Raw genomic sequence first — 27,233 nt, forward strand, 5'->3', positions numbered from 1 at the left:
TTTTATTAATATCAAAGATATCAACATAATCCTCAGGTTTGTAATCAGATTCGTAATCAGGATCGTAATCAGGATCGTAATGTGGATAGTAATCACTCATTTCATAATTTTCACCTCCTTCAGCCATAATTACTTATTTATCTAACCATAAAAACAATCAATGTACCAACAACTGAGTAAAGCATGAATTTAATTGTTTCATGAGTATCATCCACCTTCTCAACTTTGGTGTCAAGTTTAGTAGTAGTAGGAGTATTCTTTGAGGTTTCAGTTGTTTTTGGTGAATCAACATTACTCTTTGGTTTATGACTGGTCTCGAGCTTTGCTCTCGGGACTTTGTCCGTCATTGATGTACCAACGCTACTCTTAACTCTTATTTTCTTAGAACTATTTCCTTCCATCAGTGGTGGTGGTAAGGTCTTTTTGTGGTTAATGTCATTCTTACCGGGTTTAGCATTTTTTGGTGCTATTAAAATGTTATTATTGTAGTTATCCAGCTTACCAATAACGAGTACCATATTTGATCCTATGACATACAATCCTGGTGCTATTACATAATCTAGTCTTGTATGAGTGTCACTCACTGCTTTTTGATTGAATTGAAGTGGGAATATCAGGATGTTGATTAATCGAATCCTTTAATAGTTTGTTAAATTCCTTCTGTGCATCCAATTCTGTACCCGGTACTCCAATTATTGGTGTTCTGGTCAACGCCTGAGCACCCAGAATACAGTAAACATATGTTCTTATTGTGTCATTCAACCTCTCTATTCCAGGATTAGAGAAACCATTTGATTTAAATATCATGAATTGTTGATAGGTTTGACATTCATTTTGTGTAATTACATCAAATACATTCTTGTGTCTCCTGACATGATCCTTGATGAAAATATCTGGATATTTGAAATTAGCCATTCCAGCATCCCAGTCTTTACTGAACATCGGTGGCATTCTATTTTCATGAACTTGCATGAGGAAGAAATTGATTTTAGAATCATTGATGTAATATCCGGGATCAGTTATGTTCGGGTTGTAATCCGGTACATTCCATGACCTCCAACCACCGTTATTTTCAAACACCGAGAAATCGTACTCGTCTTTTAAACCAAATTCACTCAATAACCCTCCTAGTTTCCTATGGTTAATGTTATTGTTTGTCTCATTAAAATCACTTTCACCTGGAATTGGTATCTCTAGATTCTTCATGATCTTCAATATTTGATAGTAAACATGAAACCTGTAAATTGACCTTAACAATGGGTCACTGTGATTCAAGTGATCGTCTATTGAAATACCACAACCTGTTGTAGCAAACCAAACAGCCATGTTAAATTGGTTCTGGTAAAACGATAATGGATTCTTTTCCAGTAGCAGACAGTCTTTCTTATTTTTCAGGCTCAAAAACCCAGGTGTTATCTTAGTTTCTTGTAGTCTGAAGAAGTTATTAGTATTAACAGTTACTTCTAAATTAAAGAAGTCATAGGTGAATTTACTTTTATGTTGATTTGCTATTGGATAATACATTTAATTTACTTGAATTTTTTTCCTTGAATTTTGGATAATGAAGACAGTAAAAAGACCATTTATTTTAATGGAATAACCCATTGAGCTCTAGTATTCCCTTACCATTTCACTGCAACGCTTCACTGACCATTTCATTGCAACGCTTCACTGGGAATCTAATGAATGATAGAATATATGTATTGTGGTGTCTGGTTCTTAGGGGTTTCTAAGCTATTTTGAGACAAAAAGGCCTGTAAGGGCTTTTGTTAAAATAGCTTAGAATTACCTAGATTCCTACCACCACAATACATATATTCTGCACATGTTGGTTGGAGTACTGCCGAATCGGCTAGGTATTATACCCGAGTAAACGCAATGACTGATGCTGCAGTAGTTGCGGGGCGCTTGGCAGAGTCAGTGAAGAGGTCAGATCATGTTGAGGCTCTATTTACGAAGTACAGCGATTGTAATCGTAAAAATGCTTTTTTCTAAACGATATTGGTGTAATATCCTTGTAAACTCAGGTCGAATAAAAGAGTGTGTTGTTATTTCTAGTTTCGGGTTCATATATTTTCGTCAAGCATATATAGTATTGGGGAAAGTATTGGGAGTATTGGGAATGAGGAAAGTGTTGGGAAAGGGCAATGAGAGGTGCATTTATGGATTTTGGCATGCCTGATTTCCCCAATACTATAATGTGTTGAAGGAGCAATGGAAGCAAGCAGTGTCAGTTGTGATAAGCAAACATCACAAGTGACGCATGCGCAGCGAAACCATTGCTCGATCATTCGGTGTTAGACGATAAGGTGGAACAGATACAAGAAGAGGAAGCGGATGTTACGCCAGGTATGGTGGGCGCTATCATGAGAATGCCCACCCCACCCCACCCGTTGCACCAGAGTTGCCCTCAAGGTGCTCTGCTTGCGCTCTTTTGACATATGCCTGATTTCCCCAATACTATAATATGTTGAAGGAGCAATGGAAGCAAGTAGTGTCAGTTGTGATAAGCAAATGACAGAATTGGAAGATTCATAAAATCTGAAGAAAATTATATTTTTACTGACTTTTGGTAATTTTGGGTCTGGAATTGTTCTACCTTTTGCTCCGAGTGACAAATTCTTCTCTCTAATTGGAGTTCTCTTTGCTGCAAGCGACAATTCTTTTTCTCCAATTTATTGATTTCTCCTTTGACTGTAATGTCTTTTGCTTGAACTGTAGTTTTTGCTGTGATGGGCAACTTATTTTCCTCAATTGAACTGCTTTTTCCTGGTAATTGTAATTGCTGTTCAGGGCCCGTGACAAGCAACACATATTCATAATGACACCCTGACACATGATCGAGGTAAATCCCCATGTTTGGGGTATGGGTAACATTTGGATCCATATGTCGTGGAGAGTGCCTCATCCCATTTTTTTCTTTACCGAAGTGGGAGAAGACAAAGATATCAGTGCACAAAAGGTGCGCCATGACAAAAATTTCAACCTCTGTTGCCCAAGTTTTATTCTTTTGCATCTTCGTTTTGGAAAGATAATGTGCGAGGGAAAGATTTGGTGGTAGTAATCGTTCCATGTGTTCAGAATGAAACTCCATGTGCCTGATACAAATTCTTCTTATTTTATCAAAAAATTCCTCTGTCCTAGTTAGTGCAAAGGAGATGGAACGGAAGAAACAATTCCCATCTCCTTGAATTCTTTTAACCTGTGATGGTCTTGCAATGGGTTTTTTTTCACAGTGTGTGTGCGACATTTCATTGATGATAGTGAGATTTAGTTCAGGATATTTTTCATTTAAAGCAGTACACGTTTCAACTTGCCAGGATAAATTCACCGGTTGGAAAAGTTTAATTGAGGTTGATGGAGGAGGGTTCTTTCTTTGAGACTGTAAGGTTGAAGATTTTTTGGTATTTTTCCTTTCCCTATCATTTTTGCGTTTTCTTCGATCTTTTCTTGGCATAGTGAAACTGAAATTGACCAAGTAAAAGTATTATAAAGAGGAATGGGACAAGGAATTAAGGGAAATGAGAATAATTACCAATGCATACTTGATGTAAGAATATAGGGCATTGACTTACCTGACGTTGTTATCTTTAAGGTGATGGGGGTAGGGTCAGTACCTTGTGGTAATCCAGAGAGGATGTGTAGTACAACTGAAAAGATGAATGAACATTTTTAAGCTCTCTGGTATCTAGATGCTTTCAAAGTAAATTTGCAGTGATAAACTGTCCAGATATTTCATCTATCTTCCAGAACCTGCAAAGATGAATATTCATTAAAACTTGTCCCAGTTTGTACAATGTTAATGCCATAACAGGTAAACTGAATTTTTTTTAGCATTTCCATTCATTTGTGGTTTATGAGTTGTGGCTATGTATGTGATAATGATAATGAATATGTTTATAGGAAACTCACCTGTTTTTGCTATTTGGGTTTTATGGAGACCCAACGAATTGTCTTCTCAGTGTAAACGCTGTTGATCGATTATCTGAAAAGAAACATTCATTAGTTTCTTTTCAATAAAGTCTTTATTGAAAATTATTGAAAATTATACAAATATGTAAAGGCTGGGATAATTTTCAGAGTGGTGTAGGATAAGACAATACGAGTATTTGAACATAAATATTTAGCATGTTATAAGAGTTATACAAAGTCAATAATGGGTATGTTTTATGACATTCAGAAGGAAAACAAACAGATTGCAGTACACAACACAATTGACCTATCTATATCAGCGTAGCACCCGTGACCTGTACGCGGATGGTACGTAAGATTTTACCCCGGAACATCTAGTTTGCTGTGCGTACCATCCGCGTTCCTTCCACGCACCTTCTGCAAGGTTACCTTTGTCACGAAGTCGAGGAACCCTTTCTCGTGGCGTGTACCTTCCGCAAAAGAGACGCAAACACGGCACGTACCGTACATGGATGATCCATGCCAGACAAGGTGAGTCAATTGTGTTAGGTTCTGTACAATATTATTATATTTAAACATCATGAACGTTCAGTCATTAATTACTGCTGTACGTTTTGTGCCATTTCGAAGAAACACTGTCTGATTACAGAATCACAAAATCTACTAAGAACAAGAACAGTTACAAGATTGTTACATTTAAACATCATGAACGTTCAGTCATTAATTACTGCTGTACGTTTTGTGCCATTCCAAAGAAACACTAACCGATTACAGAATCACAAAATCTACTAAGAACAAGAACAGTTACAAGATTGTTACATCTAAACATCATCAACGTTCAGTCATTAATCACTACTGTACGTTTTATGTCATTCATATGAAACTCTTGACAAATTTGAGTATACAGTGGAACCCCGGTAACACGACCACTCATGGGACCGTGGTCGGAGTGGTCGTGTTACCCGGGTGGTCGTGTTATCGAAGTTGGGAATCCCCAGATTATTTTTCCCGCCAAAATTGCCGACTGCATGGTGTGTGTACGCTGTACTACCATAGCAACGCTGCCTGATTGAGATGATGCACGCTCCAAGGTTTTGTTATCATGCCTCGCAAGAACAGTTCGTCGATAAAATTACATGTTACATTCTCAGAATGAGTTAGAAAAGGTAATTTTGTAACTCATTTATCCACAAAGTTTCATTATCTGCCCGACGTGACGCATTTGCGGGCAATTTGGTGAATCATCCTCCATGTACCCGACTGTTTGTGACGATTGAAGTAAACTTGTCGTATGATTCCATGTGAGCCGTAACGCATGTTAATTTGCATAACTTAGGTTTTATTGCGAATAAAAACATATTTTCTATTTTGTTATGTTTTTATTTGTAATTTAGTGAATTAAGAAGACAATATATTTTATTTGAATTAACCTTTTCATAAGTGTGGTCTTCAAACTACCCGCCGTTTATTATAAGTTCATATGCAAATCACGCAAATCACATGATTTTGCTGCTGCTGAGTGCGCCTGTCTGGTACTGAACTGGCTCAGTAATGAAAACAAACCATGAAAACGTTAGAAAAGGAAAGTTTATTTATTCATTTACACTTATACAATTGATCATACCTGCAAAATCACATTGTATTTTTTGTTTTCATATGTATTCCCATGGCCATTGTCCCTGTCTCAACAAAGCTTGGCAGCGAGGTGCTAATTACTATGCCGCGGTCGCGACCGATTACGGCAATTAGGCCTGGTGGTCGGGTTAGCGGGGTTGATTTTCAGTTTGGGACCGGCCAAGCCAGTGGTCGCGGTCGGGGTACCGGGATGGTCGTCTTAGCGGGGGTCTCTTAATGGTAATTAGAGAGGAAACCATTCGGGACCGGAGAATCGTGGTCGCGTTGGCGGGGTGGTCGCGTTACTGAGGTGGTCGCCAACCGGGGTTCCACTGTACTTATACTAGTAGACACATTTAAGCATTATGAACATTCAGAGTTGTATAAAGTGTTTAGGACTATGTTTCATGCTATTTGCAGGAAAAATGCAGGAAAAATACAGAATCCCTAAATCAGAACATGATGAAGTTCAGTATGTTTGTATCATTTTTATGCCTTTTTTCCTTTTTTTGGTGCTGGTTGGTTCATCAGGCAAAGTGCGCTTCTTAGGGGTGCTTGTACTTGGCCCATCAGCTTCTTGATGCTTTTCTCCTTTTGGGCTGCACATTGGCTCTATAGGAGAATCAGGTGATGTGGACATCGACTGGCCTGGGAGGGCAGCATCCTGAACGTCAGGACACTTCGATGCATTTAGGCTGCTCATTGAAGTTGAAGGTTTTGTCAAGGAATCATGATCTTCAGACATCGACTGGCCTTGGAGGGCAGCATCCTGAACGTCAGGATCCTTCGATGCATTTTGGCTGCTAATTGAAGTTGAAGGTTTGGTCAAGGAATCATCATCTTCAATTTCAATATCCGCGAAGAAAGAGTCATTGAGTTGTTTTAAGTTATTGTTCTGTTCTTTGCACACATTTCACTTATCTGCAAATTCTTCCTTCTTCTTAATGAGGTATCTTGTTTTGCGCTGAATGACTGTGAATTTTGCCATAGTTTTATTCACAAGACTTTCAAGGTCCTTTTTGCACTATTGGCTTGCAAAAGTCCTTTTTTCTGTTCTACCATTGTGCGTGACAGACACAACTGATACAAGAAAAAGAAGAAATAGTTTTGATAATATTGTATTGACAATACTTGGATGGAAAAATAGAAAATTTACATGTGGAATGCACTAAAGATGGAGTTAGTGCATGATGAAGTGGGATAAGTGACAATGTTGGTGGTTTTAACCTCTTTTGGATTTGTCTTTTTTGACTATTTTGACCTTTGTTGGTTTAGAAATATATACTTACAAGTTGTTGGTATTTAATAGTGGGGAAAGTATGGTTGAAACCATATAAATTTGATGTTTTTGTGGAGATTGTAAAATAAGGAACTTTCAAAGATGGTGGCCGGATTGCAACTGACTGAGCATGCTCAGCATGACACACACCTTTTAAAGTTTGAAAGTTTATGGCTAGATGGTAGCACAGAAATAAATAGTGAGGTTTAGAAAATAAAATTGGGTCACCAACAACCATCGTTTGTTGCATGAGATAGAATCCAGAATTCATCAATAGAAATGCTTTCTCAAACTCTGCTTCAAGTTCTTTTTTGTCTCTTCAATGTAACGAGCTTCCCTGTTTATTTGAGTTCTTTATCTTCTAGAACTTAAAGAGGTTTCATTAAATACTATAAGCAATGTCTATGAAAAAAATATAGGGGGAGGAGGAGGGGGAGAGGAGCAGCAGCAGCTGAAATGGAAGAAGACTGCCAGCAAACAAAGAATATTTTACATTCAGATGTTTTATCATGAGTGTTATTCTCTCCTGGCTAGCAAATCCTGGTTAGAATATATAGACACTGAAGAAATAAACCACACCAAGAAGAAAGCAGATGAAGTCATGCTAATAGATAAGGCACGTGCTTTGACATGGATTATATAACATGCAGATCTAAGGATGGTACAGCTAGGAAGCACACCGAAATTGAAATATTAATACATTACTTTATATTTAGTGACTTCATGAGCTTTCAAACAATGAGTGTAAATTGCACACACTGAAAGAGAGAGATGAGAGATGGTAACTTAGCCAAAGAATAAAAAATGAAAGATGTGATTTGAAGGAATTACTATTATGCCAGTGATCTACCAGTTTACTGTATTGTTCTTGTACACTTTCATAATATTACTTCTAATTCATGATCATCATCATTTTGGCGACTAGTTTTCTTTCAGTTGAATAATGCCTTAGGCTTGAAAATGATCAGTGTGAATAATGTTCCTCACGTCTTATCATTTTTTATTATTTGTTTCCGGTGTGGCCACTAGGAGGCGTACCATCCTGATGCAACCTCAGCAGACTTGTTAGTTTGTTTAGTGCAAGCTGACCATTCATTTTCAAGGAAGGTTGGGGAAATTTTATACTCTGGTAATTTCCAGTAAATTTCCTGGCTAGATTGAAAAACAACTATGACAATGCTGATGAAAGCATAGATGGAAATGTCAAGTGAACTTCACTTGAGGTGGGTCAATCAGGGATAGTAGTATGTTTCCGAGGATTGATTTCCAACCAATGACAATAATGACTTTCTCGTGCAAAGAACAGCTTTTTGTGGTGAAAATTAGTTGTCTGAGGAGAGTTCATCAGTTTAAAATGAACAGCAGCAATTCAATGCATGAAGTCAAATATCATAAATGCAAGAAATAATTAAAAAATCACTTATTAAAAAGGCACAGGATAGAGTTACGGCAGTTTTCCAATGCTATTGCAGTTACTAGTGTTACGGCAGTCTAAATGTAACCCTGATCCTAACCTCTAATCCTAAACCTATCCCTAATCCTAATCCTAACCCTAACCCTAACCCCAACCGTCACCTTAACCCTAATCCTAATTGCCTAAAACGATTGCCGTAACAATAGGAACGGCTGTAGCTGCAGTAGTCACTTCCTATAAACAGAACGTGATGAAGTTTCTGCAATTCACTTACACACCATATGACAAGCACTAGTTTTAGCGAAGACTTCAGGAATCATGGAATTGGCTCATTACTGTTCACGGGAGGTCAGTTGCTTCTACAGTGACTGTGTGCAAAGCAGGAGGTCTTTGGTTTGACCCTTGGAACGATCACCACAATTTAATCTTTATGGAACTGCCATTGTACAGCCAGTGGTGAATGGGTACTACATGTAGGCCTATGTAAAGAGCAGTATTTTTAAGGCTCGTCATCAATAAAGGAAAATTATAATAGAAATTATACTTACCGGTAAAAAATATGAGGTGATATCCACAGCAAAAGAAACCATCATTATAGTTGAGGAACAAAAATGAAATGTCTTCATATAAGCCTTCTCCTTGAGTCCCAAGAAACAATGGTTGAGGAGGGAAAAAGGCCGCCATATCGAAAATACTGAAACGTGACTTTTTAGGAGGAGCCATCAGAGACATTTGAATGGATGAAATGATGTGAATTTGTGACATTGATAGCTGCAGGTTATTGCAACACCTACATGTATTAGAAGTGAACAAGGGGTGAATGATGAGCACACAGCAGAAACCAACCAAAAACCTGATATAATTCATGAGATATAGCCAAAAGTAGTTTTTCACATGAAGCGCCCCCTGGGGCTGATGGCTGTCGTGAAAATCGTCAAAATGGCCAAAAGACACAATGGTTTCATATTAAAGGTTAAATGCCAAAGTTAGGCCTAATCTTAATCAAAGTACATCAGGATAACCTTTTGTTACCTTTAGATGTCAAATGTAGTAAATTTATTTGCATAAATATCGCATGGAATAAAGAAATTCAAATAAACCGCCCTGTCTCAGCGTGAATTTGCTTCGGCAAAGTTCGTATTTCGTTTGGAAACTCTCGCGGTTTTGGGGAATTCCAAATGAGGAGTGACGTCACTAGTGCTGTCATTGTTAGACTGATCCCACTGCCTGCATACACAAACGCCATGCTGTAGATGCCTGCGCAAGACAGGAGACCAGTTTTGTTTTCATTCATCTGACAGCTGATTCTACTTTCTGGTTGCGTTCACGCCGTTCCTACCATGTGAAACCAATTATTTTACATGTTCTAAAGCAAAAATGGTTTACTGCGTCGCACCAAACTGCAGCAGTGATTCAACGAAGGTGTTGAAAGTAGATGGGGTCGGTTATTACAATTTTCCTCGCGACAAGAAGGCCCGAAAAGTATGGGTAAGACGCATGCATCGTCCGTCTTCTTGGGTCCCGTCTCTCGGTGCGAGGGTATGTTCGAAGCACTTCGTTGCCGGAGATTACCTGCTGGACCCAGCCATATGCCGTGCGATAGGATTTGACCCTAAAAAACGCCTGTTGAAGCCAGGTGCCTTCCCTACACTCTTCAGTCATGGTGAAGGCGATGCCATGGATGGTACGCCTACGACCAGTGCGCCGCGGTCAGCTGTGCAGAAGAGGGCACATCAGCAGGTGATTATTATTAGACCATATCCACAACTCCGTGGATATGGTCTATTGTTTTTACTGAGCCGATCGCCAGTACCCGAGGGATGTGGTTTTCGACACGTATCTCCGAAACTGCCGCACGGAACGACCTGAAATTTGGTTAGGTTACGTTTCATAACCTGCTAACGAACAACGTGTACTTTATTTTTGCAGCCGTTGCTTACTTTTTTAGTTTTCGGGTGATTTTTGATGAAAATCGCCGGTTCTGAACCGTTCCGGTAATAGCACTGCCTCCCGCGTTTTTACCGATTAGGCAAGTTGCTCAACGTTGATCTGTCCCGACCTGAACAGGTGGGAGGATACCCGCTACATGGAAGAGCCAACAGACATTTCGTCTACGCATTCTAAACTGGGTGAGTGTGATTTTTTAGCTCAGCTGACAAAGTCAGCTGAGCTTGTCAAACAAGCTGCTCAGTGGCGTCCGTCTGTCAGTCCGTCCGTCCGTCCGTCCGTCCGTCCGTTAAACCCATGGTGCACATTTTGTAACCGTAAGACCTAGAGACTTCAATTTTGCATTTCTGGATACTTCTGGTCAAACTCTACTTTCAGAACAAAATTTGTCGCCATTCGACCTACTTCCTGCGAGCGAGAGCGCATGAAGGAAACTGGCCTATATCGGCCTAGGAGCAGCAGAATTAGTCGAAATATGCTTTAATATTAAGATAAAATTCTTGAAAAACTATTTTATTGAGAAAAAGTTCAAAATTTTAACAGGAGAGGGCGCTACCTGCCTTTTAATTATTTCTGCTGATTCAAATTCCCGCCCGATGACGTCAGCCATCAATGAAGTCTCCTATTTGCCAGTTCTCAAAACATGGCAGCTACACAAAAAAACAGCAGTAGCTCCAGGAATAAATCACTGTTCACTTCAGCTTCGTAATCGATTGTACCCCCACTTTATTGTGTTCTGTGTGGTGTTCCTATTCAATCAACGATGTGAGGCCTTATTATGTTGGTTTTAATTGAGAAGGTGCATTTTAGCGGCCTACGAAATACCGAAGCGGAGACAAAATGGCGGCATGTTGTTTACTCGATCCATGTGCAATAATCTTGGAGCTCAATGACACTCAGCTCGATGACGATGGTAGTCTGGTAGGCGATATTATCACCAGTTCGTTTCAGTGGTAGTCGTTAGGTCTTTAGGGACTACTTTCAGAAATTAGTTCTTGAAAATTTGGCCACATTGCTGTGAAAACGATATCGGAAGTGCATGCTCTGTTATTCGCGATGACATCGCCGATGTATTTTGAAGTGGAGAATTCCCACAGTATGTGCAGTGAATCGGCATGATTCTGTTCGCCTATTAAGTTTTAGTTCTACGATTCTTTCATGAGTAAAAAGTAGACATTCTAAGCAATACAATAATGTCACTCCCATAAAAATTGATTGGAAATTGAGGGAGCTACGGCACTCTCTTCGGCAACTGACAGCGCTGAAAAAATACATTGCATACTGTACAATATCAAATAGCGTAGGGAATCACCAGAAATGACGTCATCGCTGGTCTAAATAGAAAACTACGGTGGCGCAGTAGAGGACAAAAAAAAGTTTAGCATTAACTTCGTCATGCAAGCTTCAGCAACAAAACGATTTCTCATGAATGATTTACTTGATCATCATCAGCTTGTTTCCCCTGATAGATAAAAAAAATGATTTACAATTTCCACCAAAGTTTTCTATTTTGTGTATAGTCACATGTTATTTAACTGGCAAGGAGCCAAGCAGACAATCAAAACTTACTATTGTTCAATAAAACATAATTTTCTTAACTCTGTCATATTTTTCACTTTCATACTAAACAACGCAGGTTTCCCTTCATGACCCAAGAATAATTCTTTAGACATTTTTAATGACTCGGAATCCATGCACTCTGATTCTCCATAAATGGATGTATGGTTTGACCAATTCTTGCATGACATGTCCACCAAACAAAATGTGAATGCAGTCCGGCAAAGAGGAACAACCAACCATTCACTTCGACTTTTAAAGGCTACATGGTTCCAAGAAAATACATTTATACTACCAAGTAAAAGGTTCATCCTACATTTTCGTTCATATGTAGTCTAGCATTTACTTGTTTTGGTAGCAAATACTGATTTCTAAAAATCCTTTGCTTTCACAAGAACTAAACTATTCCAATTTTTGAAGCATACTAAATACTTCAAAATCTGGAGTAAAAGCTTATGCTAGTTGTTATTCATATGGCCCATCAACAGGTGCATACCATAAACCATGAGAATGTTCCAACAGTGGCATAATTATGTCAACCAAAAACATTGGTACCGTAGTGAACGCAAAAGGATATCAAATACCATGGAGCATGCCATTTTCATGCATAATGAACTAAACACCGGGAAGATATTAATGATATTAACTCAGCTGAGCGCCAGGCCCTTGGGCCTCTTGTTCGTGATTGTAATCGCCCTCAAATTTGTGTTGAAACACTGCATCAGACAAAATTAACTCATCAGAGGTCATGAAAAGGATCTTAAGAATATATATTCGCTGTTAGTTTGGGTGATTATAGGGAGCACGTCCATCTTTTGAGGCAAACTTGTCATCCGAAAGTTTCCAGATCCCCGCAATGGCGGATATACATTCATCAAAAAAATTACGAATTCGGGCAAGTTTCATCAAACTGTGCGCCTTAAACACCTAAGAATGTCTCAAAATCACCCAGACTCTACACATGAGATATACCTTCACTGAAAATAATTGCTAAAACCTCGCTTAACGTGTCGCGAGTGCTGAAAGCAACAGTTTGGAGATCGTTTTTCTGTACATCCTGCTCACTCCTGTAGAAATGTACAGTAAAGCACGTATACACGTGCAGTGTAAATGGACACACGAATGTACACACCTTCTGAAAATATTGTCAGCAAAGGGGATAAGTGTTTGTTCTGAATTATGACAATGAAATTCACAGACTATTAGCAGGTAGTCAGTGTCTGTTGGTCTGAATAATGAATGATAAAACTTCTGGTGAAGTTAAAATATTTCCTCGCTCTGTTTTACAGCCTGACGCAGTGACGGGGATGATCAGCATCTGTTCTGTTCTGCGACCGCATCAGTCACGGATATAGGAGCCTTGACCACGAGGAGCTGATGAGGCAAAGTCGTATAACCGTCTTAACCTTGACATCGGTGCAGTGCTGAATTTGCCGTCCGAAGACAAACCAGTATAATATTCAAGCCGTATTTCGTTCTTTTCACTGTAATTCTTTAACTTCAAAAAGATTGAATAAATAAACCTACTGTGGCAGTTAGTTTAAAAAGATATTATTGCATTTTACGTTTTTACTCTTAGTGCTGATCGGTCATACCCCTTGGGCCTGGCCGTAACCTTGCATACTGGTTGTCTCGATGCCGTATGCTATGACCATGTATATATCTACTGGACTGGTTTGTTGCAACATGTCGAAGGAATTTTATGTAGAGATCAAGACACTTCCCTCACATCACAATCTACACCTCAAAAGAATGGTTGTAAAAATCCTTGCCATGATTCCCGGTTGCCCCTATGTTGTGACCATGCATGCATCAATGGCCTGGGATGCGAAGTCTAAATCACATTTATTTTTTGTCCCCAGGTTGTGACTTTCCTAACAGCAATTGCAGACCATATCCCTGGTGAAAGTGTTTTGTCATCTTAAAAATGAGCACCAGGACAAAGCACCAAAAACCTGCCACTTAAGATCAGATCAGAAGTTACCTACGTGGTGCCAGTACCCACAAGTGCATGATTGACACCTAGATCATTTGAAGAAAAAATTGGCAGCAGAACCATGTGTGCATGGAGGGAGGTATTATAATATAAATACTGTGGAGACGCAATGTATTATTGGTCGTCCCAACATTGGGAGCTTTCATCCCCACCAGCCATATCAGATGGCCAACTGGTTTCCCTCACTCGACCAGAAAACTCATCAAAAGATACGAAAGATGTTTAGATTCAGATTACATTTGCTTGTTGTCTGCTGGATTCTGACCATCCATATGCTGAGTTGTTGCAGTCCCAGAACCATCGCTAATTCTAGTATTTATGATGCCCCTACTGTCACAACCTAATTCAGCTGGTTATTCAGGGTTATTTGCCTCTGATTTATCTGGTTATATCCTGGTGCAAACCTAATTTCTCAACATGACAAAATACTTTCACCAGGGATATGGTCTGCAATTTGCTGTTAGGCGAATTGCCCAATACTAGTTTATTATGAAATCAGTATAGTAGGTATGAAATCATACCCCATGATAGAGGATGCAGTACTGCCACAGAGTTTAGACGATTTGGAGGTTTTGCCACAAGTATGTTCAATCATAACCCAGCCCCATGTGTCATAAGCTTACTATTAACTGACTTCAGGGTGTGGCTCTACAAAAACTGGTTATATTGGGTGATCATATTTACATAGATAAATGTCCCGAACAGTGTAGACTAATAAATCAGAGGATGGATTAATCCCACAATCTTGTAATAAAAATTAGCTGCATTAATAATGTAGTGAAAGTTAATGTAAACAACATCCCCGGAACAATAGCCTCAATTCTATTTCTTATCTTTGCAGGAACACCCGGTTTGCCAAGGCTGTCCAGGTCAATATTGTCACTGGGTCTCGGAACAAAGGTTCACAGACAACCTCCTGCACCGGGGATATTGGCTGTCAGGCAGAACCAGAAGTCCGAGAAATTGCCATTCAGACAGATCTGTTTGACATTGATGTGCCAGTTTTCCAAGGTAACCCCAAACCTGAAAATTATGTTGATACTAGTAGCAACCCGACAAGGTGTCAGACAGTTTGGGTTTACTATCTAACACAATTTTGGTTTATGCCTGGCAATACGACAGATAAGTCACAGTTTGGTGCCAGACAATGTCTTTGACCACCCCAATATTTTCAGGCTTGAAACCAAGTGATGAAGACATGGAGGATGAAGAGGTGCACTTTCCAAGTCAGGAAACGATGAAGACTGATGACAGTGACGATGAAGACTGGGAGCCATGTGAAGATGATTATTGTCAAGAATTTGATGACTCGCTCCTTGATGATGAAAATGTGTAAGTGTTTGTTGTAGCTTTCTTGAGAAATTGATTCTTTAAAACAATTGAATTGTATTAGAGTGAATGAATAGAATGATAGTCATAAAAGTACCGGTATGGCAGTTTCTGGGACCTGTTATTAGTGTTAACTCTAATAAAACTTTACTTTTTTCATGAAGGACTCACTAATGATGCTCTACAGTGAGTTTATAAACTGATAAAAAACAATCATTGTCAAATCTTTAACCATAATTATTTACTATTTCAGATCCGGCAAACATTATGATTTCGACAATGAGTATGAACCGGCCTCCCCTCAATATGAGAGAAAATTCATTGACTTTGAATCAAGCTTGAGGCTTCTGTTCATGTTTTGTCAAGTTTGCAGGGCACCATGTCGAGTCGCACTCCGTACACTTGGCACAGCTGTGATGGTGATGGCGATTTGTGAAAATCAACATCAACAGGAATGGACATCACAACCATTTAAAGGACAGCTTCCCATTGGAAATTTGCTTTTGGCTGCAGGTAGGCTACATACGTATGCTGCATGAGTTATTACCAGCAATAGGTTTAAAAACATGAATAACATGGTTTATTGGTTACTTATTTTTCAGTCAAATGAAGTGAAAAATTCTTACTGATGGAACTCGAGGGTTTGAAACGTAGCATGGCACTACTTGTTACCGAGAAGAAATTGGCAATTGCAGAGATGGTCACAGATCGGCATTCACAAATCAAAAAGTATCTGAGAGACAAATGGCCTGGAGTACAACACTGGTTTGATTGCTGGCATATCGCGAAAGGTGTGTTATTGCTCATTTTAACATAAACAAGCCAAAAAAACAACTCGTCCGTCAAGTATCTTTGCCTTTTTCAATTTAGCCAATGAAAGACATTGTAGGCACTGGTCAAAAGTCAAGTGGGTTTCTCATAAATTGGAACATAATGTTTCATTCGAAATTCATTACACATGATATATACATGTACATGTATTTCAGGTGTAAAAAAGAATATGGACAATATTGCCAAGAAGTACAAACTTTGCAGGATACTCGCAAAATGGTCCCAATCAGTGTCCAACCATATCTTCTAGTGTGCTGCCTCAAGTAATGGGAATGGTGACTTGGTTGAAGCAAAGTGGCTCTCCATTCTAAACCATGTTGCCGACGTACACGATGGGCATGGGGATTTGTACCCAAAATGTCTTCATGGTCCTCTAGAAGACAGAGAATGGATCAAGAAAGGTTCGTTTAAAGTTACATTTTAAAAGGAACTTGCAAATGCCATAAAGCCCATGCTATGAATGCAATTTGTCTTGAGAATTTTTGTTGAATTATTTCATACCAGCACCAGCATGACTGACAAGTAAGGAGTGCCCTCAATCAAAAGAAAAACAGCTAGTCATTTGGCCCTGTTAATTCTTTGTTCCTTATTACTTAAACCAGTATTACTCTTTCAGGTAGCAAGGCCCACAAGGAACTTACGCTGATTCTCACTCAAAAGATATTGCTCAAGGACATCAGAAAGGTTTCACCAGGAGTACAGACTTCATCTCTTGAGTCGTATCACAAAATTGTTGGTTATTTCGCTCCCAAATCCCGCCATTTCTTCTATGAGCCAATGAAAGCAAGGTATGATAGACTACAATGTATTCTCAGGGGTCATTACTAAATCACGAAAAAAATTTCATGCAATGCTTTGAGTGAGTGCTATCAAAGCCCACTTTTCCTTATTCGTGATGCAACTGAACTTTGTTCTTGCACTCCACTTGGACTATAAGGCGTGAGGCGAGTAAAACATTGATTGAAAGCATTGACCAGTCATGCCAGTATTACAAATTCTCTTTACAGGTTACTGCTCGCCACACTCCACTTTAATGAAAATTCAAATCGGAAACAGTGTATGGGACAAGATGAACAGCCGCAGTGGTCGATTTCATACCCCAAGGGGAGAGGAGGAGCTGCAGTAGCAAAAGAGGTCAAAATTGAATCAACATATGGTAGGTATAACGGCCAGCATCGTTACTTTAGTGCTAGCACTGCAAGGAACAAGAAGAAACAAGATTACTTGTATTAATACTTCCCTTTATGTTTTCAGACTATGTACAGCTAATTCTGGAGGACCTGCTGAAGCGGAGAGATGACCTGCCATCTTACAAATTGGCAAGAGATGCAAAGGACAAGTACCAAGTGACTCATCCTATTCCAGGTCCAGTGTGCTCAAAGTACGACAAGCAGGACAAGATGAAAGTTGTAGAAGAAACAAAAACGAGGTTTAACAAACTGTAGAGTTCATTCATAGCACCATCAGAGTTCACTATCACAGATCAATTGAACGGTCACACCAAATCAATTGAACGTAGGATACTTGAATCCTGTGTACCCGTCATTGTCCGGAGCAGGCCAAGCAGCACGTATCTTGTCCCGAGCACAAACAGGGAGCGGCAAACGGTTCCTTCTCCCCAACCTCTTCCAAACCCAACGGACAAGGTTCCTATAGGCCACGTATCGATATAACCTGAAATTGTTGGGAAGAAAACAATGTTTGTACATTTAATTGACAGTTTTTTTTCTAATTTATTGAAAACCTGTAATATTATTACTAAATACATGTAGATACATTTTATTATATCTATTTTCTATATTTCTAGTCTTCAAAGGGAGAAAAAAATCTCATTTCTGAATTGATATTGCCTTTTCTTGTCTTCAATTATACAGCGATGGAGGTGGTCATCATTACTTACTTGTGAATGGGCTGGTCATCGCCTATTTGTCCCTGCTCTTCGATGTAGTGATACATCGACATTTCCAGCACCCATCTATCAAGACAGGTGCTGGAAAAACCTGGGTGTTGCGTGATGCACTCTACTTTCAGCTCATCCTTCTTGGCCTGGACTGGTGAATAGTCTGAGCAGCACAAGGATTCCCTCCCCTTCTCTTGTGGAGTGCAGACACCACAATGACACCTACAAATACAAGCATAATATAAATGTTATTGTTATACAGCAGTGATGATATTTCGATAGCCATTGCCATCAATGAATCAGGGCCTAGGCCAAGGGTAGGCCAAATTTGAGTGAGAGGCAGGCCCCTGGAGCTCAGCTCAGTAAGATTTAGCATTGTTTCAATCAATCAATTAATGTAGTATTGTCGAAGGCTTTCGCCTTAAGTTGTTACGGTGAGAATAAACTGTTGTCTTTGCGCGGGTGTAGTATTTCACTATTTGGTGTGGTAATGCTCCGCAATGGAAGAGTCTCAGTACAGTAATAATCCAAATTATTAGGCCTAGAGTTCACTCCATTCGAGTAGGCCTACTACCAAACCCTGAGGCTTAGTATTCCGATCCGAGATCCTACTTACTATAAAATAACCATGTGGAATGAACTCACTCAACTCAAGATACGTTGTGGTTTCGACATATTCGAGGTGAAAAACGCCAATTGTTTACTGACAACACTCGATCCGTGAACGATGGAGCCCTATGTAGAGATGTACATGAATACATGCACATGATGACATGGCTCATATCAGCATAGGCCCCCTATAATGTCCAGCTGATGCCGCGCCTATACACATGGCATGCACAGTGCACTGCCACTGCACTTGGAACTCACCAATTGATATTTGAATTATTTCCTATGCGATCAAGTCGCTCATCCTCCATCTCCCCATCATCACCTTCGCCCGATTCAGAACAAGAATCTGAATCGTCTCTCGCACTCTCCACTACTGGCTCGTACATGTAGGGTTGAATCACACCATTGCCTTCATCAACAACCAAATCGTCATCAAACAAATCTCCCGCACAATCTTCGCTCGCCATGCTTGCAGCCGCCATTTTTACTTGCACAGTGGTCAATGATCGTGGATTTGACAGCACTAGTGACGTCACCAATGTGAACCTAGCGGCGAATAGCGTAACTACACATCTGGCGGTCTTTTCAAAAGCGCCTTCAAAAACGAGCTCGCAGAGGACTGAACAAATAGCACTTATTTCACAAAAAAATCACTATTTTTTGCATTCCTTCCGGTTTATTATGTTTTTTAAGATAGCATATTATGAAAATTCACCACAAATACAGGTTAAATAGCTCAGCATTTGACCTTTAAAGACCTACAAACCACCCAGAGATTGATAGCTTAGCTTCAATAGATGGAGATATGATCCGGAAACCACTGATGGTCAATTTACGTTATTTGACCCCTGTGACCTTGAAAAGTAGGTCAAATGAAAAACCCGGGTATTAGTGATGTAGTGTTATGAGTGATGTCTGTCCTCAGTAAAAAAATCATGATTTTAGCTAGCATAATTCCTGAGATATAGCCGAAAGTAGTTTTTCGTATGAAGCGCCCACTGGGGCCAAGTGTAGGTCGAAAACCGTCGAAACTGCCAAAACGCACAATGGTACCATAAGACCTTCAAACCACCCAGAGATATTGCTAGCAAATCTGACTTGCTTGAATTATAAATTATATCATTTTTATCGATTATATCGCAATGAATGTGGAAGTATTCGAACGGTCTAAAAATAATTGGCATGTCGCCCCATTATGTACTCGTCGGGTTTTCCTAACAACTCAATAAATTCCCCCTTGCGAACATTAAACCCCAACAGATCTTTCACCCTCTCCGTAATTATTAGACAATACTTTGCCCGCACGTTCGACCACATTAGCATATCCTCATTTTAAAACGTTTAGGGAAAGTGAGTCTCAGTCATTTTTACAAGTTGCCCGAAAAATTGTAAACACCTCCTGTCCAAGTAACACTGTAGCATAATACTTACTATCATTGCTTGTTTGGTGGTTGCTGGTTTGGCCCAATGATACTCATAAGCGCATTCTTCACTTTCTGAGCAGCTTCTTTAGTTCGCTGCGTGGATTTTAAGTATTTATGAACTAGTATCCCGAGGTGAGCATGAGAGGAGCTACCCTAGTTGACAGAGCGAACTAGGTGTGTGCTTTTTTGTGCCAACCAATTTAAAAAATGACACGGGTTAGTGAGCATGGTGAGAGTGCAGTCAGGATCCCAGACAAGGCGGTTTGGGAGTCCCTGACTGCCTGGTTGACGCGAGTTGTAAGTCTGAGAGCTAAGCAGTGTCAACACATTGAGGGTCAAGACGTGCCACTACACTGTTCCTGTGATTCTTTTGGTAATTTCTGCTAGCTTTTAAAAATGTAAACAAACCGGCTCCTTTCTAAAACGTATGTTTGCTGGCGTTACTGGTTGACGCGCGTTGTTTGAGAAGTAGGCAGTGTCAAACAGTATCAATGTGCCACTGCGCTTTCTGTGGTTCTTCTACTTACTTGCTTAGTCCTCTTCATGCTTAATGGGCACATAAAGCTTCAATTTTCATTTTCCCTCCTGTCCGGTCTACAACCTATCTGTGGATGTTTCCCCTGGTCAGACCAAGCTGCCTCATCTCCTTTTCTACTGAACGGCGCCTGGTCTCTTTTGGATTGCTGTCTGGTTGCATTCGGCACACATGTTCCAGCCAACTCCCGACGTCTTTGAACCATTTTGGCGATTATTGTGCACCCTGATTTTTGGAGTAGGTAAATGTTGCTGATTCTGCAGTTGGGCCAAACGATCCAACAGACTCTTCGAATACATTTTGAAAAGTGTCAAGTCGTTGTGAGAGGCGGCTGGTCACTTTCCAACATAAAGGAGTATACTGGTTATTTAGTCTCTGCTTTGACCTTTCTTAATACAAACAACTCTGCTTCTTCCCAAAGCTTATGTTTGCTTTTGTCGCGACGTATAATGATATGACACAAATCATGAGCAGGAGGTCCTCAACAAGCTTAAAGCTGACCGGTCATAAACGTACTATAGGTCTTGTGACATAGTGGTACTGCTGTACGCCCATCTTGAAAAGTAGCTGAACAAAACTGGCGGTACAAAAGGTATTGTCTTCTTTTGTCGATAATGTGAATATATTGGTTCTTTGTAAAGCCCGCAGCACACTAGCCGCCAATTTTGGTGACAAGAAGCGTTCAGCTGACGCCTCTCGACCCCGAAGTTGGCGGCCAGTGGATCCCGGTCAGAGCACACCTGCCCAGAATCGGCGTCCAGTAGCGTCTTTTCCGCCACTTAAGGCTGCCATTTTGAAATCATGTGACATCAAGACGCATACTGATTGGCCGTAGCCTCGCCGCCGACGCCAATTTAGGCGGCAATCAGTAGCACACCTGGCTTCTTCTTGCGTTCAAAAGCGGCGACACGCGTCAAAAATCAAACATGTTAGATATTTGGCGTGTAGTTGCGGCAAGTGGCGGCAAGTCGCGTTCGCCGACGCCGTTCGTAGCAGACTAGGGATTTTTCAGGCGTTCAGGACTCTTGCGGCAAAAAACGCCTGTGAACGCCGAAGTTGGCGGCTAGTGTGCTACGGGCTTAAAAGTACGTTACTGTGTTAAGTTACTGGGTATTTTCAAGTATGACTTGACGCTGATATCAAACACACAAGTTCGAATATTGTCTTTTCATTTAGGGAGACCTGGTATTACAGACAATCATTTTTGAGCAAAAAATATGCGACTGAAAGATAACTTATAGCATTGTGATTCAGTTACCGGATACTATAAATAATATCATTGGCTTACTATTCTAACACCAGAATATCTTCTTTGGATAATGCAAAATGACAATGTTTATCTGAGTTACTCACGATGGTAGGTTCGAAGTACCAGTGAATCACTGCTGGTCTTTCGAAATATATGCACAGGACTGAACTGGACATATAACCAATTTATTGAATTAAACCTCATATCATCAGCCGGCGGGGATGGATCAAACGCTACTGTAGATAAAACCAAGGTTTTTTGTGGTCCTTTACCTAATTTATTTACACAAGGTACATGCACTTCATAGGAAGAGTGGGCGAAATCTAATCCGAAAATTAAGTCATGACCAGGAAATGGTACAAAGACGGGCTTTCGGTTGAGCTTGAATATTGCTGGATGTGTACTAATCATGTTCTTTGTCACTCGGTAGTGGTAGAACAAGGCATAATCCCCTGATTGAACTTGCATTAACATAGACTCAGCTTCGAGAAAGTAACAGAACAATTTATTGCGTGGTGGAAGTTTCTAAATAATTTCTGGCATTAAAGAAGATTAAATGTAAAGTGTCCACACTCCCTTAATTAATTAAACATCTTATACTCGTTAAATCGACTCAGATAAAGATGTAGAATGTGTCAATGAGACTGGACCATAACATGTGTACACGCGAATAAAACGAAGAATTGTGCAAACTGTGTATACACCCTTGTCTGGTTTGTATTTTTATCAAAGAGAAACGAAGTCGACCTGCAGCTGCCCGTAATCTGCTTCAAAACTATGATATGTCGAGTTTGTTCGTCTGCTCGAAGGAGATTATTTGATCCTTTTTTTATAAAAAGTGGCGGCAAAAGTTTCGCCTCTGATTTTAGATTGTAATAAAAGTCCAGAGATAGTTAGTCATTCAACATTGGAATGCAAGTGTGTTAATAAGTAGGCACTCAAATATGATCCCCTTGTTTCATATGCCCTAAACGCTCTAATCCTGCCGACATGTTATGAAAAACATCAACATTTGTCACACAAAAAATACGTGCAAACTTCTCCAAAAACATGGAAAGTGTCCTCAAGGAATGTTTTTGTTTTAAAATGAAGTGTCCGCCAGATAAAATCTCATTAAAACTAATGTGGTCTCGAGCTTTCTAAGGCCGGAGAAAATCAACTCTTGCAATCTGGTGACACGGATCACACACTCGAGCAGTATTATTATTATACCAAGGCTTTTAAAATCCTTTCGCACATAACCGTACTGTGATGTTCTCCTGGTAGGGCCTAGCCCACATTGTGATTGATTTAATGAAGGATTGTGGGCTCAAACGACAGGAATACTAAATCTCCTTAAAAGAGGTACACCGATCGTGTTAATTATTTACTGGTGGCTCATTGAAATAGAAATACGTAATGCTGTTGCGAAGATTTTATGCATCCACATTCACTGAAACTTGGTATTTATAGTATTTGTACATCTGTCTATAGAACTGCTTTGTGGAAATTTATATTCAGTGTTTACATTCAGCGTTTTTACACACTTAGAAATTTAAAATTTGAGTTCTAATTTTCAAATCTTTGAACGAACAGAGTAGGCCTACACAAGCAAAAATTTCTATGAAAACTCTATACAGAAATTTTCCGTAGATTTTTTGACGGAAGTTTTTGCCTTAGTAAATGTTACAAGGAGACTTCGTCTTGACTTGTTCCCGTTCCAAGCATGGTGCCATTCTTTGGTCCAGTTGGCACTTGTAATGACCTATCTACGCTAAAAGGTCAAACGTACATCAATGTGTTACCAAAACACACGCAAAAGCACATGATAACGGAGAGACTACACCAAGATCAGGTTGATGTAATGTTTTCCCATTAACACTTTCAGCGCCCAGCCATATTTAGCGTACTTCCCCCGGGGGCCAAGGTTACGCCCCTTTTTACCCTTTTTCAAAATTATGAAAACAATAGAAGGAATAAAGATAATTACATGAAATTTTCTGTGTTGGTTCTTCTTTATTAGATCTCTTTACAATGCTAATTTGGAATGATAGTCAGCAAAGCACTTGATTTTGCACAATGGTACCCCACACATAGAACAGTAATATCTGGTGTCTTTCCGAATACCCGCTTTTTGGCATACTCTGCACCTCCTCTGGGGAAATTCCTTGTTTCCTGTAGGAGGAAGTTGCTGAACTTGATGCTTTGTGTACCCACCAACTAACCTTTCCCTGGGATCATGTTTGGGGACCCTTGCAGGAGGTTGGGTGGGGTCCTCATCCCCAGAATCATCATCAGAATCATCATTTTTATCAACAACGTTACACAATTTCTTGACAATCGCCAAGTGAAAGTCCAGAAGAGTTTTTTCTGGTTGATCATGCCTGAGCTTATGGACAATGAAAGCATTGTGCAGTGCTACTTCTATCAGATAAAACACTACTTTCTTATGCCACTTGATAGTCTTCCTTGTGAAGGGGTAATAGCTGAGCATTTGGTCAAGGTTGTCAACACCGGACATGTGCGCGTTATACTCAGTGATGCAAACAGGCTTCTGGATCTTTTCCTTTTCACCATGACCCCCCTTCTTGAATCTCTCAACCTCCACAGTACTCTTATCATGCTTAGTACTGACCATTCTCACAGTCCTTTTGTCCTGCCAAGCCAATACCATGACAGTTCCATTGCTCCTTGACACAGTATCAAATCTTGGGATGATGTGACCCCTGTCACCGACTTGACGAATCTCTACAGGCTCCCCTCTGTTCTTCCTCAGTGTGCCACAAGTATGAACCTGGTAGGTATTCAACAACTCCTCACTAAGCTCCACAGAGTTATACAGATTGTCCATGTACAGGGAGTAAGGATTGTTCAGCAGTCTGTCCATGAGACCAATAACAGTTTCACGAAGTGTGTTTCCCTGGCCGTGATACAAGTCTAGGTTCCAGCAGTATGCAGTGTCAGAATCACATAGAATATATCCTTTAATCCCATACTTCGTTGGTTTGTCCTTGTTGTACACACGGAATGATAATCTTCCCCTCCACTTGAGGGTACCCTCATCAATTGAGATGAACTCGCCTGGATCATACAGATCACGCCATTTCGCAACCATGAGATCGTAGACTGGTCTTATTTTGTACAACTTGTCAGTATTGTCTGGAGCTTTGGTATTGTTATCATTGAAATGCAGAAACTTCAGAATAAGTTCAAATCTGTTCCTAGGCATGGCCTCACTGAAGAATGGAGTGGCCAATATCTTGTTAGTTGACCAATAATATCTAAGCAACGGCTTGCAAATAATACCAGTTAGGATAACAAGCCCCAGAAACTTTTCCATTTCCTCAACTGTGACTCCCCTCCATCTCTTAGCCCTTGCATGTGGAGAAAGGACTGTCTGTGCGAAATACTGATCAGCATAACGGTTTGTCTCTGCTACTATCATTTCAATAATGTCATTGGGTAGAAACAGACGAAAGACATCCCAGGCGTCCTCAACATCAACTGCAGCGGTAGGGCCTATTTGTTTTGTAAATGCCTGGAGTTGGGGCTTCGTATCAGCTGGACCCCAAACATAATTGGCTCTCTGGGCAGCAAGATTAGGCCTAGCAGGCGCCCTGCCCCTTCCTCTGCCTCTGCCTCTAGCTACTCCCCTAGCACGCCGCGCAGCGACACGACCACGTGCAGCAACCTGGGGAGCAGGTGGTTGGCGCCCTGCGGCACTGGTGTATTCCTGTTTCGCCTATTCCTGTTCCGCCTATTCCTGTTTCGCCTATTCCTGTTTCGCCTAATTCCTGTTTCGCCTAATTCCTGTTTCGCCTAGTCCTGTTTCGCCTAATTCCTGTTTAGCCTATTCCTGTTTCGCCTAATTCCTGTTTAGCCTATTCCTGTTTCGCCTATTCAAATGTATTGCTAACCTCCCCACAGACGTAGGAATATGAACCGTCCCTTACTGACCGACCAAACCCGAGGAGAGCCACATATGTACGCATTGACGAACGCATGTTACGCCTCAAAGAACAATACGTCAATGGAGAGAGGGACATAATGAGTTACGTTGATGCCATCAGTTACCTTGTCTGACATAATATCATGATATGTATTTTCCACCTTGTTTGACTTTATATGTGCTGTACCTACATGTATATTATGACATGGGTTTTACAGCTGATTTTGATCAAATAATCATGAGAATGTACAATATTATGTATTTTTATCAAATACTCATGAATTCAGTTTTCATAAAATAAACGACTGCTTTACTCTACTTAATCTATTAGTTTTTACTGTGTGTCAGTATGGTCCTGTGGTCCTATGGTCAAATAAGTCCCGGACTGTCCCCGCTTTCAAGGTGACTCTTTCAAAACGGTCATGGCATGGTTTGTTAACAAAGTTGATGGCATTTGATTAGTCAAATTGTCATCACATCGTTAACATCATCCAATTGTCCCCTCACATTTTCCCCATAAAATGGACATGCTTCCCTAAGGTTCCCCGTGGGAGAGTCGATTTATTGTAGGGGTACTGGAAAGTAGGCGAAACAGGAATAGGCGAAACAGGAAATAGGCCAAACAGGAAAAAGGCGAAAAAGGAATAGGCGGAACAGGAATAGGCGGAACAGGAATAGGCGAATCGGGAATAGGCGAAACAGGAATTTTGTAGGCGAAACAGGAATAGGCGAAACAGGAATAGGCGAAACAGGCATAAACCGCGGCACTATCACCACTATCAGAATCATCAAGATCTGTCGCGTCAGCACGATCATCTTGGCTGTCTGCACCCCCACTCACAATAGAATCATGATCTGAGTCCTCCTCAACGTTTGATTCATCATCAGATTGTCCATTTATGTCTAAATCAGAGTCTGAATCAGCCAATAACTCGGCTACATCTGCCCCTGTCATCAATCTTCGACCCGCCATTGCGCCTATTCGAATGCAGACGATCTTGGCTATAAATAGCACATTGGCTGAACATCATACTATCACCTCAAGCGCTGTATAGTTAAATTGTTTTCCCCTATACTGCGCTGCTAGTCGCCTCGAAGACAAAGCGGGAAATTTACGTCGGATGGCTCAACCATGTGAACTTGCAAGACGTAAAATTACGTCGGATGTGAAATCCAGAGGATACCATTTTTAAATTAATCGAAAATAATGAATGATCTTGCGGTATGATATTATTCAGCTTTTGGGGAATGTTATGTCTCGGAAATGGACTCGTTCCTGCACGCAGATGTTGCGGTTGATAATTGTAATAGTTGCAGATTATTTGCGGGGGCACAAATTTTGGGACATGCTGTATATTTGTCTAAACTGTGTCATGTGACACATCATATTCTTTAACGTCAACGTATTGATTATCCCAATAGAACCGTACTTTTATCTTTAAATATGTACGTTCAATATTGCTTGGTGCCCACCGAAACCTGTTTCATGTAGCTCGTGTAAGATTTCTGCACGCAGGTGGCTAGGAATAACTGGGCATACACACATGTCTTTATGAGCTTTCCGATTCAATGTTGTAAGGTGCACTAAACATTCCTCATCTCTCAGAACAAATTGCTCAATTCGCAACAATAAACGGCGAGCTGCTGATTTATCTTCAGGTAGCACTTTGGTCTCAAGGTAAACGATGATTTCATTTAGCGCAGGG

General features: G+C 40.3%; 2 protein-coding genes and 2 long non-coding RNA genes across 5 annotated transcripts; 2 read left to right on the forward strand and 2 right to left on the reverse strand.

Moving 5' to 3' along the window:
* Positions 1-14,253: 14,253 nt before the first annotated feature.
* LOC135493604 (uncharacterized) lies at positions 14,254-15,677 on the forward strand. The gene is made up of 5 exons (XM_064781072.1): positions 14,254-14,258; positions 14,561-14,730; positions 14,895-15,051; positions 15,302-15,413; positions 15,651-15,677. Exons 1-5 carry the CDS (start codon positions 14,254-14,256, stop codon positions 15,675-15,677), a joined length of 471 nt encoding a protein of 156 aa, XP_064637142.1.
* Positions 15,678-16,135: 458 nt separating this feature from the next.
* Positions 16,136-16,943, forward strand: LOC135493726 (uncharacterized). The gene is made up of 3 exons (XR_010448283.1): positions 16,136-16,280; positions 16,496-16,667; positions 16,887-16,943. It is a non-coding gene; the product is annotated as an uncharacterized LOC135493726 (long non-coding RNA).
* A 160-nt stretch (positions 16,944-17,103) lies between these two features.
* LOC135493727 (uncharacterized) lies at positions 17,104-18,868 on the reverse strand. Of its 2 annotated transcripts, none has more exons than XR_010448285.1 (3): positions 18,714-18,868; positions 17,780-18,001; positions 17,104-17,553 (listed from the first exon to the last, which is right to left on the reverse strand). It is a non-coding gene; the product is annotated as an uncharacterized LOC135493727 (long non-coding RNA). The 2 variants fall into 2 exon arrangements; XR_010448284.1 differs by lacking the exon at positions 18,714-18,868 and adding an exon at positions 18,396-18,502.
* Positions 18,869-23,264: 4,396 nt separating this feature from the next.
* LOC135493605 (piggyBac transposable element-derived protein 4-like) lies at positions 23,265-24,807 on the reverse strand. The gene is made up of 2 exons (XM_064781073.1): positions 23,804-24,807; positions 23,265-23,352 (listed from the first exon to the last, which is right to left on the reverse strand). Exons 1-2 carry the CDS (start codon positions 24,805-24,807, stop codon positions 23,265-23,267), a joined length of 1,092 nt encoding a protein of 363 aa, XP_064637143.1.
* Positions 24,808-27,233: the final 2,426 nt, after the last annotated feature.

Source organism: Lineus longissimus, chromosome 9 (assembly GCF_910592395.1).
Source record: "Lineus longissimus chromosome 9, tnLinLong1.2, whole genome shotgun sequence".
Lineage (NCBI taxonomy): Eukaryota > Metazoa > Nemertea > Pilidiophora > Heteronemertea > Lineidae > Lineus > Lineus longissimus.

Excerpts from the sequence above, each read along its gene's own strand:
- LOC135493604 (XM_064781072.1), top strand. Across the intron at positions 14,731-14,894 it reads TGATGTGCCAGTTTTCCAAG|GCTTGAAACCAAGTGATGAA; the intron begins GTAACCCCAAAC and ends CAATATTTTCAG. Across the intron at positions 15,414-15,650 it reads TTCTGTTCATGTTTTGTCAA|TCAAATGAAGTGAAAAATTC; the intron begins GTTTGCAGGGCA and ends CTTATTTTTCAG.
- LOC135493605 (XM_064781073.1), bottom strand. The coding sequence starts at position 24,807 with ATGCCTAGGAACAGATTTGAACTTATTCTGAAGTTTCTGCATTTCAAT. Across the intron at positions 23,353-23,803 it reads AAACATGATCCCAGGGAAAG|CGTAGATAGGTCATTACAAG; the intron begins GTTAGTTGGTGG and ends TTGACCTTTTAG.